Source organism: Tympanuchus pallidicinctus, unplaced genomic scaffold (genome assembly GCF_026119805.1).
Source record: "Tympanuchus pallidicinctus isolate F22 unplaced genomic scaffold, pur_lepc_1.0 scaffold26, whole genome shotgun sequence".
NCBI lineage: Eukaryota > Metazoa > Chordata > Aves > Galliformes > Phasianidae > Tympanuchus > Tympanuchus pallidicinctus.
In genome coordinates, this window is record NW_026294743.1 from 552,936 (window position 1) to 568,225 (window position 15,290).

Sequence of the window (15,290 nt, forward strand, 5' to 3'; positions counted from 1 at the left end):
TATGAGTCTGAGAAGTTCACATCTAGATTCCATAGGATTGGATTTAGCAGTAATGAGACACAAAAGCCTTTCCTAAGCACTAATGTGGAGTATTTCAGCTCAAAGTGGGTGATTTGAAGGTTTGCTTTTTGGCTGGTGCGCACATATTGTTAAGAAGGTCTGACATTAAATGCAAGAATATTCTGAGATGATCACTGTTCCTGCTTTAAATACGTTCTGAGAGAAATGATTCTCATATAGCAGGCCCTGCCTCTTCATGCTGAAATTCTGTGGTCATACACACTGTTTGAAAATCCTAACCACCGTTGAGGAGCATCAGGATTCGTAGGCAGATTTGCTCTTTAAGATCTACATAGACCTACTGAAGTTGTTACCCAGCTAAATACTTACTGCCTTCCCCTGATGTAAGATGGCAGTCATTAGAGTCGATTGCTAAAGATTTGTGTGAACAGTCTATAATCTGCTCTCAGCAAAGTCAAACATACACAGCCATACACAATCAACTAAGGAAAATCTATCCGGAGGGCAAGAGAAAAAGGCATAACTGTCAGGAAGCAGTGCTGCTGGGAATAAATGTTCAGAATGAAGGGTCAGTGCTGCAAAACAACAGCGTATCTGCGAGTGCTCTTGTACAAGAGGTAATCTAAGTGGTGTCTGGATGGGATGGGGCATTAGAGTGCAGCTCAGTGACAGTTCAGGTCTGTGAGCTCCTCTTCTACTGCTCTTTGCATGCCTCCATCATCCTATGGTTAGAGACACCTATCTGCTGAGCAACTTAGTTGTTTCCCGGCTTTTTATCTCAGGTTCAATCTTCCTGTTACTCCCAGAGATCGTTTCCCAGTTGGAGAATTGCAGCTCTGCAGAACTTGGAGAGCCTCTCAGTTCTGTGTTCCTGTTAACTGTAAATACATGCTTACTGATGCAGAGCAAGTATTTTGAAAATAGTCCACAAACTTTGTTGGAATCTGCTTTTCCAAATAGCAATTGTAGAAATGCAGCAGGAAAGCCAGTAGTCGTTTTATGAATTTCTTAATGTGGTAGTTGCTGACTTATTTAACAAGGCTAATTGGAACAAATGCAGAAGAAAAGTTAGGCAAACCTGTGCAAAACTGGCTAGTCTAAGATACTTCAAATGAAGACCAGAGAGATTATTACTAGTGCTTAGATTATGATCAGTATTTATCTGTTTGCTCAGACTTTTGGGTAAATTACTGTTTGGATGTTATGCATCAGACTTAAGATCTATGTTTAGACAGATTTGAAATAAAAATTATAGAGGGTGTTTCATGTCCCTTGTCATGAAATTTTTGAACCCTTCATTTGATCAGGTAAAAGTGAGGTTTCTGCTTCAACTGCAGAGTTATTGCAGTGGTCTGAATTGGCCTTGTCTTTAAGCGAGCTTTTTGTTCTGTGGAGACACCCTGATGAGTGCAGAAACTTTGCTTTTAGCACAGCATGGGATTTCATCAAGGTTTTTCAGGTCCGCATGGAAAAGGTCGCAGCCTGCCTAGATGGCTTCTTGGTGGCTGGCTGTCAATCTGGGTTTCTCCCTGCCAGTCCACTCCTATTTTTGTTTAGATCTGCAGTTCATGCTTGATGTCAAAAGAAATAAGTTTTTTTTCCGTAACTATTGTTTTTATTGCTATTCTTACTATAAAAAAATCCATTTCTATCACTGACTTTGACAAGTAGTTGCAAATACTTAGGAGAATAGGGACTTTTCAACAGCTGACATCCTGTCATGACTTAGTAATATTTTATGAAAGACAACAATGTAATTTCCAACTCAGCATAAAGATATCGTATGTATTTTCTTCTTTCTTGTTTAGCTTTTGACTGACAGTATTTCTGAACAAGTTTTTCTTCATCTTTAGGTTTATGCCGGAGCCAAATCTTCCCCCATTGATTCTATACGATGCTAAGTCTTTGCCAGCTAATGTGAACCATCAGCAAGTGGTAAATATCGATTGGATTCATGAGAGACTTCCTGACCTTCCCAGTGTGAAGAGAGCAAAGCTTGTTGAACTGTATGGGATTCTTCCTGAACACAGCTTCACCTTAGTGGTAGGTCTATTGATCAAGTGCGGAAATAAACGTAGCAACTCCAAAAGTTGGACTGCATTCAAAAACATGCACAAATGTTATTAACCAGCTATCAGTTCTCATGAGTCTTTTTATTTGGAAAAAATCTCCATTTGTTGCCTACTTCTATACCCTGAAACCGCATGTATACATTAGTGGGGGGGAAAAAGAAACCTTGCACTGTGTGCCTAGAAGAAGCATTGCTCATACAAGGTGCAGTCAGATAACTATTACTTTATATCGATCTTGTTTGTCTACACATGGACAAACTAGTGACTGACTGCAACAGATGTACGACTTCCTGCTGACAAATCCTTGCCTGCAAGTGCTTATTCTTATCTCTGGGTGTGGGTTTGATATGAGGATGGGCACATTTTCGTTATTGAACAAATTAATAAGCATACTTTACTGACTGCAGAAGGGAAACACATAGTCTAAATCTCTTAGCTTCACATGCTGTAGTTGATCTGGTCTCCTTTTTTTTTTTTTTTTTTTTTAAACCAACAAAGTCATTAACAGGTAATTACTCAAAATGGCTGTACAGTATTAGCTTTGACCTCACAGTGCAATTTACCTAGGACAGATTGAGAAGAGAGTATCGGGAGGGGAAAAAAAAAAAAAAAGGATATGGCAAATGTGAATGTAAACAAGGAAATGACAGCAAAATCTCCTAACTTTTCAAATTATTCTAAGGACTTCAGGTATCTCAAATGCTAACTGAATCATCTTGGTTCCCCAGTGATACCTGGGGGGCTTTAAGCTACCCACGCTTAGACATTTCGGATAGCTAGCTAAGCTAGGGTGGTGTCCTGCCTTGGTTACCTCTGTGGTTAGTAGAGATAGAAGGAAAAGGACTTCTTCATTTTAAGACTCCAGGTGGAACCATAAGTACTTCAAATTGCCCTCTGGAGTTCCTTTACATTAACTGTAAATGCAGGTAGAGCAGTACACCTAACTACCTAATATCCCTCCTTTGTGTGTCTTTGATACACTTGTAATGTGCACACTGTGTGCATTTTAACACTTGTACAGAAGTTGGTTCTACAGAAAAAAAAAATGGTACTCTCTTTTGAAGTAAGCTGTTAGGAAAGCTGCTTTTGGGCCAGTATGCCATTTTAGTGTGTCACAGATCTTCTGTTTGGTGGGCAAACGTATTGTAAGTCTTACTGAAGTCACGAGGCTGCAGTGATAGCACTGAGAGCTGTCAGTGGTATCTTACCTTTCTATTTCATTGTATAAGTTGCAAAATGTAATCTAGCAGACAGTATTCCAGTTCATGTGTGTTTTTTCACATCAGCACGTTTCTCACAAGTTAGAAGTAGCTCAGGAGAGCAGACAGGTTCTGCACAATTTTGTCTTGGCTTTTTTTTTTTCTTTATAGTTCTCCCTAGTGGGGTGGGTTGTCTTTGGCCAGTGGTGACGCAGCAAACAGTTGTTTGCTCGTTCCTCCCACCAGTGTGATGAAGGAGAGAATAAGAACAGCAGAAGCAAGAGAACTTACAGGTTGAGATAAAGGCAATACTTGTTTAAGTGTACAAAGGAAGGGAAAAAAAAAAAAAAAAAAAAAAAAAAAAGTGTTGCAAAGGCTGCCACTCATCACATTCTGCAGGAGCCTGGTGCCCAGCCAGTCTCTAACTACTTCTGCCCTCAGTTTTTCTTGCTGAGTACAACATTGTAAGGCATGCAGTTTCTCCTTACTCAATTTGGATTTGCTGTTCTAAACCTACCCTGGCCTCTTCACTGTGGGAGTAGAGTGGAGAAAAAGAAAAAATCTTTATGCTCTATAGGTTCTGCTCAGCAGCGAACAAAACACTGATGTTATCAGCACTGTTTTGGTCACAAATTCAAAACACAGCACCCTATGGCCTGCTATGAAGAAAATCAACTTCATCCCAGCTGTGCTCAATACATCCTCTTCTGTCACTTGGTGTCAACCTACTTCTTAGCCTGCTTCAATCTTGATAGTATCGACGGCTTCTGCTGTGTGGTTCTGTCATCTCTATGAACTAGCCCTGTGTATTTGCCTCCTCAGTTCCTACTTCCTTCCAAGAGCTCTCTGAAATCTTCTAGTGCCTTTTCTTTTTCTCTTTTAACTTCTTCCTTTCTGTGGTGTGTAAGATAATTAATGAGCTCCAAGCTGAAATTTGAGATACAGCTTGTAGTAAGGTAATGCATCCATTTGAATGCATGAAGTGAGCACTTCTTCACTGTGAGTCTTTTATTGTGCATTAGGATGTCAGCGTGTAAACTCTCCATAAAACTCTCCATGAAAGTTGCTTGCCTGTTCACTGGGAGACTAGTTAACCTTAATTCATCTGCAAATGGTATGTCCTTTGCTGTGTTAAGCTTACATGGGAAGTTACAGAAGATTGCTGATAGGGCCAGATGCACAAATCTAATGAGTATTCTTTCAGGTTAGAGCACCCAGGAGTGCTCATTAAATAAGTGGTGGTAGTAGAGAGATGACTCTAAAATGCAAAATCTCTGCTTTGTGCCAACTTGTGAAGAGAAAATGTTAAGCCCTAAAGTTACGATAAAACAATAGCATACTTCACAAGTAGTTTCTGAGCTGGCTTCAAGACCTTTATTCTTATACACAAGAACAGCTTATATAAACTGCAGTATAGAGAGTGTAAGACTCCAGCTTTGCCTAATTCCAAGATAGCTGACATGAAAAAAAAAAAATAAAAGGATGTATTGGCATAGATATGAATATGTTGTATTGATTTCAAAAACCATGCTGAGGTTCAACCAAAAGAAAAATAGATCAGTTGTCTCAGTGCAGCATTAGGAAGAAACAATCTGATCACTTCTGAATTCCTTGCCTTTGTACACCTTTATGTTTACTCAGATAAACGTGTCAGTTCTGCTTCAGCTCTCTTCTTTACTGTAACAGTTGGCATTTGTGTATCCTTTGTACAATCAAAATGGGCTGCCAGTGGTTTTGGCCATTTTACTTATATTATGCCACTCTCATATAGTTCAGTCTGTGGCTGAATTTATGCCGCTTTTTAGAACCTAAAGCATTTTCTAACAAGTCAGAAGGAGGAAGTTTGAGCTGTCTTTAACTGCTCTTCTTTTCTACTTTAATAGGGTAGATTTTCTGCTTTTTTTTTCCTTGACAGTCTTGCACATTTTGGTGACAATTGTTACCTCACAGTTGGTTACTGTGGGAACTGCAACGGTGAAAATGGGAAGAAAAAGCAGAAAAAATGAGATTTGTGAACACTGATACGGTTTTTTCCTTCAGTGCTTTGGGCAGCTATTAGTCTTTAAAGGTGTAGGTTTGCATTACAGACCCAGTGTCCCTGCAGATTATGCCCATGGTTGTCTGTAAAACAATGTATTTTTGAAAATACATTTTCAAACAATGTATGTTTGAAACTTGCTTACAAAGCACTTGGAATCACTCCGCTGTTACGTTTTGACATCTCGGTAGAATTAAAAGACGGCGTTAAACCATGTACCAGAAGTAAATTTGAATCTGGTTGAAATATTGGAATGTCATGATTCCTGCAGTTGAGATTCTGATGAATAAGTTGCAACATATTTGGTGTGTAGTGGGAGACCCAAGTGGGGGCATAATTTATAATGCCGAAATAAGGAGGCAGAAATACGCAGTACATACAATTTTTCTGTGTGCTGTCTGTGATGTCAGATTAGTAGAGAAGAAGCTAAATTAATATTTCAGTGAATGGGTTGGTTTTTTTTTTATTTAGGAAGTGAAATGATGGATAGTAGAGCTCAACGTATCAGAGCTGCTCCCTCTGGCAGGTTATTTTTTCCTACAGTTAATGACATTCTTCTGGTTGAAAGTTCTTGAAATATGTTTGGTGGCTGGACGGAGTCTAGAATGACAAAAGTTGACCAAAACGCACAAGAAATTGAAGTTCAAATAGTACAGTATTTAAGATTTGAAGTAATTCAAGTTATTAGTAACTTTTTATATGGCAAGAAAATAAGGAAAATGTTTAATTTTTGTCAGTCATTTTGATGTTCTGAAATTCTGCCTTGAACATTTCACTTCTGGTGTTTCCTACTTTTTGGCTACAGCAAATGACAATCACTTAAAAAAGTAAAAATAATAAAGAACTGCAAAAGAATTTGTCCATTTCTCTGTGCTTAAGAAGCAAGTCTGGGGCTCAGTATGTGGTAGCATACATAAACAAATGTGTCTGATCATTCCTGGGCTTTTCTCCTCTTGCTGCCTGAAAATCATCTGATGGAAATTGGGAGGCTGGGTATGTCTGCCCTTGATTTCTCAAAGGTCTGGCAGAAGCATCAGCGCTGTAACTCTAGCCGGGGTGTTGGTATCCAGAAACCTCAACGTGCCCAGTGCTAAAGGGCTGCTCTCCATCATCTACGTGATAGAAGTGTGGGATGTGCTGCATCTGAGCCGTGCAGCCTGCATTCAGACACGTGGCACCTGCAGACAAAGTTTTTAGGCGCATGATGTAGCTGGACTGCTCAGCCTAGACTTTGTGAAACCTGCAGTATACATTGAAGTGAAAACAACTGCATTTGTACACACTGGCTTTTTCCTACTTAAATTGTACAAGTGTTTTAATGCAAGGTAATCAGCCATTTAAATAATCAGTGTTTGTGCAAATGAATCATGAGGTGAATTAAGAGGAGTACAATATTTGGTAGTTCATCATCTTACTAATTCCATTGCACACATGCACAGTTCTTAATCTCTGATAATAATAAAATTTGTTCTTCTGATATATTTAACTTTATTTTTTACATTTGACTACTCAGTGAATGTGTAAAAGCACAGGACAGGAAAGGGTGAGAGTCTGCTTTTTATCATAGTAGTTTTATAGCACATCAGCCCACTAATTGAAGTAATTTTTGTTCTGTTTTCTGGAACAGAGAGCAGTAGAGTGTGAACTCCTTAAAAGCAGTATCCAGAGATGTTGGAAGTTTGTTTTGTGAAAGTTATGGAGGGTGGGAAGTCCAAAATTTTGTATTGCTGTGGTGATAAATTTCTTTTAAATACAAAGGCAAAGAAGACTGCTTTGACAGGGCTGAGTTTTCGTGGAGAAGTCAGGCTTGGGTTTAGTGTTTGCCTGCTTTCTGTTTTGCTCAGAAGTATTCACAGAGATCCGTCTGCAATTACTGTGTGCTTGGAAGATGGTTTTGCTGTGATGACAGTATGAGCAGAATAACTCAGTGGCTGCTTCTAAACTGCTACCTCTTCAGAGAGCTGCTGAGACCTCCTGTTCATTTATGTCACGCTCTGCAGAAATCTGGTGGCAAGGAGGATTTGGATTCCTCCTGCCACTTAATGTCTCTTCTGCCATCAGTAGAACTAATGAGTTCTGTGCTACAGTTCAAGAACTGCCAGTGCCCTGATATCAAGCAGCAGAGTGATCAACAGGCTGTGCACTATCTGTTCTTCCAAAAACAATCTCAGATTTCACTTACAGTATAAATTGAATCCCCTACTATCATACCCTCTGAGCACTTAGGGTGCTGTGCAAAGCCTTGCATAGCTTCTGTGAAAAATCTAGAAACATAAAACCCCTGTTCTTACAGTGTGACCTTACCATATCATTCAGGGGGTGACTACAAACTAATCTTATTCTGTCAGTCAAAAAAAGACAACTTAAGTGATTGCAACATTAAGAGTGAGGGAGGTATCTAAAAGCAATTTCAGGCAAGGTCTCTTCTTAGTAAATGATAACGTGACAGCGTATGGAGCATTATATTTAATGCCATTGTATGTATTTAAAAACAGGACAAAATGAGAAAGGTTCTCTCCAAACATTAATTCTAAGGAATGTGTAAGAGAGAAAAGATCACTTGATTATTGAAGCTGCCTTTATACAGGCTGACATATAAACTGTATGCATGCATGCTAGGCACAAGTTCGTTTACTCCAGTCTTGCAGCTTTTTTACTTTCTTTAGTTTACTTTAGCATACATACTCTGATTCCAATTGTAATTAATAGTGCTTGCTCTTCAGTATCTGTTTAATGAACTTAATTTTTCTTTAACAGAATGAAGATGGATTAATGGACTTCTTTGAAGATGTGGTGAAACAGACCCAGATGAAGCCGAAGAAAGTGATCGGCTGGATTCTGAGTGACCTACTCAGTCATTTAAAACAACATTCCCTTACAGCAAAGGAAAGGTCAGACTTCTCAGTTACAACAGTGGTGAAATAAAATTGCTCCTTTTCTCATGTACCAAGAACAGTATCATGTCACTCTGATGCTGACTTCTGCTTTAGTTATCATCTGTGAGGCAGTGCTGCTTAGGCCTTGACACTGTCATGATTAATGAAGTTAACCAAATGCCTTCCAGAGAAGAGGGCAATGGTGAGGCATAATCAGGCAGTCAAGATGAAAGCTGAATATAGTGTATCACGAAAAAAACAACCCTAGCTTGTCATGCTAAACTGTGTGACGTTTAGACAAGCAACAGTGGCATAAATCTATTACCTGTCCTCCTCTCTGAGGTAACTCCTGTCCCCCTTTTCCACAGCCCCATCAGTTCTTTTCTCCTTGCTGACCTTCTGAACCTTCTAGAAAACGGAGACATTTCTTCTTCAGCAGCAAAGCAGGTATTTTTTGATATCGTTGTACTTTGAATCTGCTGAAGCTTATTTCATCTGCGTTCATGGTGTACCAATGAATTGGTTGCTTTAAATTCATCAGGGTGCTGATGAAGGATAAATTTTGTGTCTATGCTATGAACACTTAATGGATGAAAATGCCTTATATAGTATAATCCTAGTGATATCTTTGCATACTTAGTGTAATAAGGGAGCTTTAAGCAACAGTCAGTTAAGCCTGCTTCTGAACAAAGCAGATGCCAGATCTCAGTCTAGTAGCTTGAGTAACACCTGAGGAAAGGCTGGTGGGAACTAATCCATGGCTTGCAGTTAAGCTGAGAGTATCAGCTAGTATGTGCAAAAGGATACTAGAGCCTATATTGTCAAGTATTGGTGCATGGAAAAGGATATCAATCACCTGATTGTAGTCACAAAAAGAAGTCTGATGTGGTGCACTCCGTGAGTTTAACACAGACATGTCTGACCTTCTTTTTATCCTGGCTTCTTTGAGCAAGTGCTGCCATGAGTCTCCTAAGCAAGGACTGTCTGTGCAGCCAGTTTTCCCTTTATCATTTTGCTTAGGACAGTCTGAAAAATCAGCACTTCACACATTGATCTCTAAAGTTATGAACTGCTTGTGCATATTAGGCAAAATCTGGAATGCTTTTGCGATAGGGAATAACTGCCATTCACCTCAAATTCTCTATGTGGGATTCATCGTCATTTCAGGTGAGTTATGGTGCTCTGCATTTAAGTACATTAGTTAACCTTTTTACCTCTCTCAAATGCACAGGGCACCTTTCCAGCACAAGTTGATTGAGTCCGAGTGTAACTTCAAAACAGTACAGGCTTTAGTTCACTCTTCACATGATTACAAACCCAGAGTTGCAAATGTGTCTCTTTTTGGGAGACACTTCCTGGTTCTGGGTGTTTTCTTTTGGAGGTGCTTGTGGATCTTGATTATGTTGCCCTTGTAATTGGCCTGCTCCTTGGAATAGCCAGCTGCTTTTTGTGGGCACCATAAATACAGATTTAAGTGCCTGACTTCAGGCATGTGCATCTGGAAATGTTGGACTGGAAAAGTAAAAGCTTCAAAAAGGACATAAAATATTAACAGAGAAATACACTGGGATGCAGAGCAGTTGTGCGCCTTCAGGACAATGGGACACCCATTAGTTTGGGGTTGAGCTCTGAAAAAGGAGCTTAGAACTCCATTCTTCAGTCTGTTTCCTTCTGGAGGTAGAGAGGATACTAATGCCCCTCCATTGGAGTCCTTTCCTTGTAATAAATCTGTACGCCAGCACTTCTGACAGGTTATGAAACGTCAAGAATTTCAGAGATGCCTTTCTTGTTTAATTACAAACTCCTTGTGATGTGCATGTTGTCCTCTGTGTTCTGAAATTGGACACAGAAGTAACAGTGCTATTTGCCATCACTGAGTGATGCTGTCAAACGGCAGGAACCTTGCCACATTTAGAAAAGTATTTTGGTTGCCTGGATGTCAGAGGAGTAACAAATGTTTATAACAATTCTCAGCAGTAGGTCGAGATGCTGGATGGCCTGAGGGCAGAAGGGGCTATATATACACAAAGGCAGATGAAGTGCAGCACTTGGAGTGGAGGAGAACGAATTGCAGTGGTAGAGACAGATCCAACTAGAAGCACTAGCAGGGTTGATGGGGTGAGCACACAGACATGCATACACATACGTGCTCGCAGCAGGAAGCCGTTAGAAGTTTTAATTTGTTAAGAGGATTGTGTTCAGTCTCTGCTGTATAAGGCATTAAAATACAGATAAAAGCTGTGAGTGCTGATTATAGACACAGAACATTGTATGGTAGGATGCGTATGCCAAGGAAAGGGCACAGTGTGCTTACATAATTACCACTTGGGTAATTACAGAGCTCGTGCCCAACTTGCCATCAAATATAGCATCCTACCCCTGAGGCCTCTTAAGTAGTTTCATGCTGGCACGCCTGTACAAAGGGGAGCAGCTCCGCTGGTATGCAGGGCTGTGCAGGGAGCATGTCCTGCATTGGGGAGACCCTGCATAGGCACACACTGTGCATGGCCTTACCGTGGAGGCACCATTTGGATGTCAACAGTAGAACGTAACTCTGGTACACTGAAACTGGTCTGATGGGAGTATGGCTGAGGCGGGACCTCGCTCCTCACCAGTACAGCTGGCAGTATGCACATCTGTGGCTGAAGGGAGCTGCTTTTCAGCGAGGGCATTGTGGGGGGGAGGTGGTTTTTGGGTCAGGAAAGCAGAACGTGGCTTCTGCTGTTGAGAGCTGTGCTGCAGCAACTCTGTGGAAACACCCTATTGTATGTTCACCAGGGATCTGTAGCAGTGTGTGGAGAAGAGCAGGCCCCTTGCCTTGTTTGCTTGTGCAGTTGCATAGGTCACCCAATATAAGAATAACTTCAGTGGACCCACTTGGCACCCCTACTTCAAAGTAGGTAGCAGGAAAATGAGTACAGTACACAAACCTAAACAGAAGCATCTGCTTTGACTATTATGGTTGTACCATCTGGAGCAGTGAGCCCAGCCTGCCCCTCACTTTTGTCAGAGGCTGAGGGACAACTGCCAGACATGGAGGCTTTCCATCAGGGCAGAGGAGAGCAGCCCCCAGGACAGGCTCAAATGGTGCTGCCTGCTGCTTCCCTCCTCTTCTGGCAGCGCATCGCAGTGGATAGGCTTTCCAGTTGGAGCCATTCACAGGCAGAGCATTCAGCTGGTATGATCACCAGCTGCAAAATGTTTGATATGATGCCCGTGGCTGCCAGACGTGCAAGTCCTGATTAATTCATCTTGACCAGTGGTTTGCTGCTATGCCTGTTAGGTGGGGAGAGCAGAACATCATTAAAATCTAATCACGCTCAGCCAAGAGTCAATAGTAGAAATTACTGAGATTTCAGTGATAGAAATGAGGCCTGAGATTCTCATTTTGGCTCTGGAGACTTCATAATTTGATCCCGCTGTTCTGATGCAGACAGTTTGTGTAAATGAGCTGAAATCATTTTTTAAACTGCTTTCTTTAAATTTCTTGCCAAGTAGCCAAGCACATTTTTAAAAATGCATTTTTGACAGGATTTGGGCACATCTCTCTCTGTTTTTTTATATACCTGTAAACAAGCAAGGGCCTTGATGACGATACTGCTCTGGTGGCTAAGTGGATAAGCTCGTTACCAAATTGAAAAATACATACAATGCAGATGTCACGGGGAAAATCTGCTGCCTTGAAGGTTTCTAACGGGCAAGCTTTTCTCAGTGCTGGGAGGTGTTTGGCACAGAAGGAGAAGGGAATCAGAGATGGATCTCGCAGTGTCAGCTGTCCAGCAGCCTGATGTAAGAGTTGCTGCTGGGTAACTCCACCATGGTTGGCTGCTCAGATTTTGTTTGTTGCAAATTTTCCCCTCCTGTAGCCCAGTGTCTTGCTTGCATGCTTACCAGTCTTAAAAATCACATCTGCCTTTTTCCAGAACAATGATATGGCTTCTTCGTTGCCCAGTCTCTGATTCGTGCAGCGCTTCAGACTCTCCAGGGTGTTCTGCTGTGGGCTGTGCTGTGCAGAGAGGCCAGAGCTCCCTTTGAAGGGAGATGTGCCATCCCAGTGCCTCGGGGACAGAAGGCTTTCTGCCAGGTCCCTGGGGAAGGAGGAGCAGCTGGGGCTGCCTGTGGAATGAGGCATGGAGTGCAGCAAAAAGATAATGCTAAGAGCTGCAGGCAGGTTGAGTCTCCGCTGGATGTGTTTGTTTCTAGGGGTGTTTCAGGTAACGTGGGCATGATGGTCTTTAAGTACGGTACAGGAACAGAGGACGTTGTATATAGCATTGATTTTTGTAGGTAAAAGCAGCTTAGAGCTTTGCTTATGGTGGTTATAACTCTGCTTATTGGCAATTTAATATTTTGATCTGCACTTAACCCTCTTACAAGGCAAAAAGAAGATGCAGCTTCTGTGAGAGTTGTGTATCATTACCCTCTCGCTGGGTCTTAGCTCTATGATAAGATCCCATCAAAACCTTTAGGGTATGGCTGCCACACAAATATCTGCTTGCAGGAATTGTGTCAATGCATGGTTCCTATGTACATGTTGTGGCTACAGAACTGTTTAACTGAGGGTCTTTCTTACCACAAAATATTCCAGTGCTGAAGAATATTGCTGGCATTCCTAAAGCACCACCCCACATGTGCCATTTTCCCTAAGTTGTCTCACTGCTTTGCTAATTAACACGCAGTTTGAGTGCCCCTTCTCTTCTCCCCTTCCCAGCCTCTTCTCCATCCTGCATTGAGTATTTAATGCTGAAATGGTGACAGGGCACTATTTCCACAATGGTACACAGCAGTGGTCCAAACATACAATTATATCTTCAGTGCAGAATGAAGCGTAAGCAGCTGTTTTAATAACGGTTTTCTTCCTCTCCTCCCACAGGTCTGAAATAACAGCAAAGGAAATAAGAGCAAACGAAAATCACTGCCCAAGGAAACTTTTTTTTATAAATGTTCTCTTTTCTCAATTTTATTCCAGGGTAACAGCCCTCATACAGCATAGGAACACACACCAACACTAACAATTACTCCCGAGGCTTAGAGTCACCCAGCATTCCTTTTCTGGGAGGTGATGCATAGCTGGGCCTGGAGCTGCTGCAGAGATTTTGCTTGGCACTATTTTTCTTCTGCTTTGTCATATGTATCCTCATGACAGTTAGCTGATTGAGGACTGATAATGAGTTTCCTGGGACTGGACTTGGTACTGCTGTCAGCTAATGGTCAGTTTCCAGGCAGGGACACCACTCATGGAAATGCATTCTTTTACTGCTCTCAGGCAGTGCATACCGTGAGAAGAGCACTGTTGCTCTTGCTGTTACTAAAATCTGACTTCTTATATCAGCAGCTAAAATAGTGCAAATAAATAACATCAGTATGTAAAATTACTGATTTTTGTTGCTCATTGTGGTTTTCAGGTGTTTGAGGAACTGTGGAAGGGAGAAGGGAAGACTCCTCTTGAAATCGTTAAAGAAAAGCAGCTTGAACTGATACAAGATCAAGAAGAACTTGAACAGATCTGCCAGGCGGTGATTGATGAACGAGAAAAGGAGGTGATTATGGTGGTGCTGAGAAGCTTGCACACTCTTTTACTCTCTGGCACTAAAAAGGGGGGTTTAAATGGCCTTTTTTTCTCTTTTAATTGGTATTTGAGCTCTAAAGCCAGTTAGAAGCATTAAAGCTGACGTGCAGCTACCATCAGGTCTTTTCTTCTCCTTTCTTATTTTACTAAGTGTTTTTTTGGAAATTGAAGCTTACACTAAATGATCTGCAGAAGAAATTACCAGTCTGGCTAATGTGCTAAGTCATTCTAGGAGACCATAAAAATGTAATACAAGAAAGGAAAGCTGTAGGGCTCTTTCTTCACCTGTGCAATGCACTGCCCTTAACTTGACCTGGCCACTTGGCCACCTAACTGTCATTTTTTTTGCCATCTCCTGTGATATTAGTGCACCACTGCTACATTGTTCTGAAGACTGAGGCTATCTGCCAGCAAGGCATATAACAGTAATGGACTCAGGGACTTCTGAGAGGTCTAAAATTCTATTCCTCTCTTTACCCTGTCCTCCTCCTCCTTCACAGCCAAATGCGAATTTTTGCTCACTTTCCTGCCTGGCTGTGTCTGTAGGGTGAGAGGAGACAGACCCACGTGGCAGCAGCACTGGAGGCTTGGGGACTGGGAATGCTGCCCTCTGCTCCCCCTTGCTGCAGCTGCAGGTGTAAGGACAGGGTTTCAGCTGTTCCCCATCCCCTCAGAAAGATGCAGCAGCCTGCGTGGCTCATCCATCTAATGAGCTCTGAGCCAGCAATGGGGGAAAAAGCTTGTTGATTGCGAAGGGGAGGAGTGGGAAGAAATCCTGACAGACTCTAACATCTGTTTTGTATAAAAAATGAGAATGAAAACAAGCGCTTGTATGTTCTCTGGAGTGAAAATGTAAAAGGAGAAGTGAATAGCTTACTTCTAATACAAGCATTGTCTGGATACATTTGCCATTTGGAAAAAAACACTGACATCTTCTGAGAACAATACCACCCACCCCAGTTCGCATTGGGGGATGCTAACAGCTCTGCAAGAGCTTTTGATAAAGAAAATGAGCTGGCAGTAGGTCGGCGTGACCTCCATCAGACTGACTCATTTGCAGAGCCTGATAAAAGTGCTTCTGTATTTTCAGACTAGTGTGGAAGCGCAGGCGTAGATACAGAAAGAACATCAGAGCTGATTGGGAAGTGCAGAAGCTGAAGGTCCATAACTACGCTCCCATTTCAATAATAATGCCTTGTCTGAGAATGTCATTCCTCTCTGCTTTTTGCTGTTTAGTCAAGCCAAATGCAGTAGAGCGGCTTCGCTTTCCTCCTTTTTCCAGGTGATCTTTCACTAAGGCAAAAGCTGCCTGGAAGGGCTGTAATTTACTGCTTCGAATTGCTGTAAGAACTTGCATTACAAAATAAGAGTTAGTTGAGTACTTGCCAGGAAAAAAAACCAAACAGGCCTTGCTTTCGTTGGGAACTTTCTTCAAAATGGACAAAATTCCAAAACAACACTGAGCTGTTAATGAAAATGCAGGATCTTGGCTGTACCGTACTCTGCCGCACGTAA

General features: G+C 41.6%; 1 protein-coding gene across 3 annotated transcripts in view; it reads left to right on the forward strand.

Annotated features, from left to right (window-relative positions):
* Positions 1 to 15,290, forward strand: part of GATB (glutamyl-tRNA amidotransferase subunit B) — a 48,927-nt gene that overhangs the window by 25,067 nt on the left and 8,570 nt on the right. For all 3 annotated transcript variants that reach the window (XM_052690267.1, XM_052690268.1, XM_052690269.1), the window contains 4 exons: positions 1,875 to 2,064; positions 8,088 to 8,221; positions 8,575 to 8,653; positions 13,612 to 13,746. In XM_052690267.1, the coding sequence (XP_052546227.1) occupies positions 1,875 to 2,064; positions 8,088 to 8,221; positions 8,575 to 8,653; positions 13,612 to 13,746 (538 nt within the window). The remainder of the gene's footprint in view (positions 1 to 1,874; positions 2,065 to 8,087; positions 8,222 to 8,574; positions 8,654 to 13,611; positions 13,747 to 15,290) is intronic.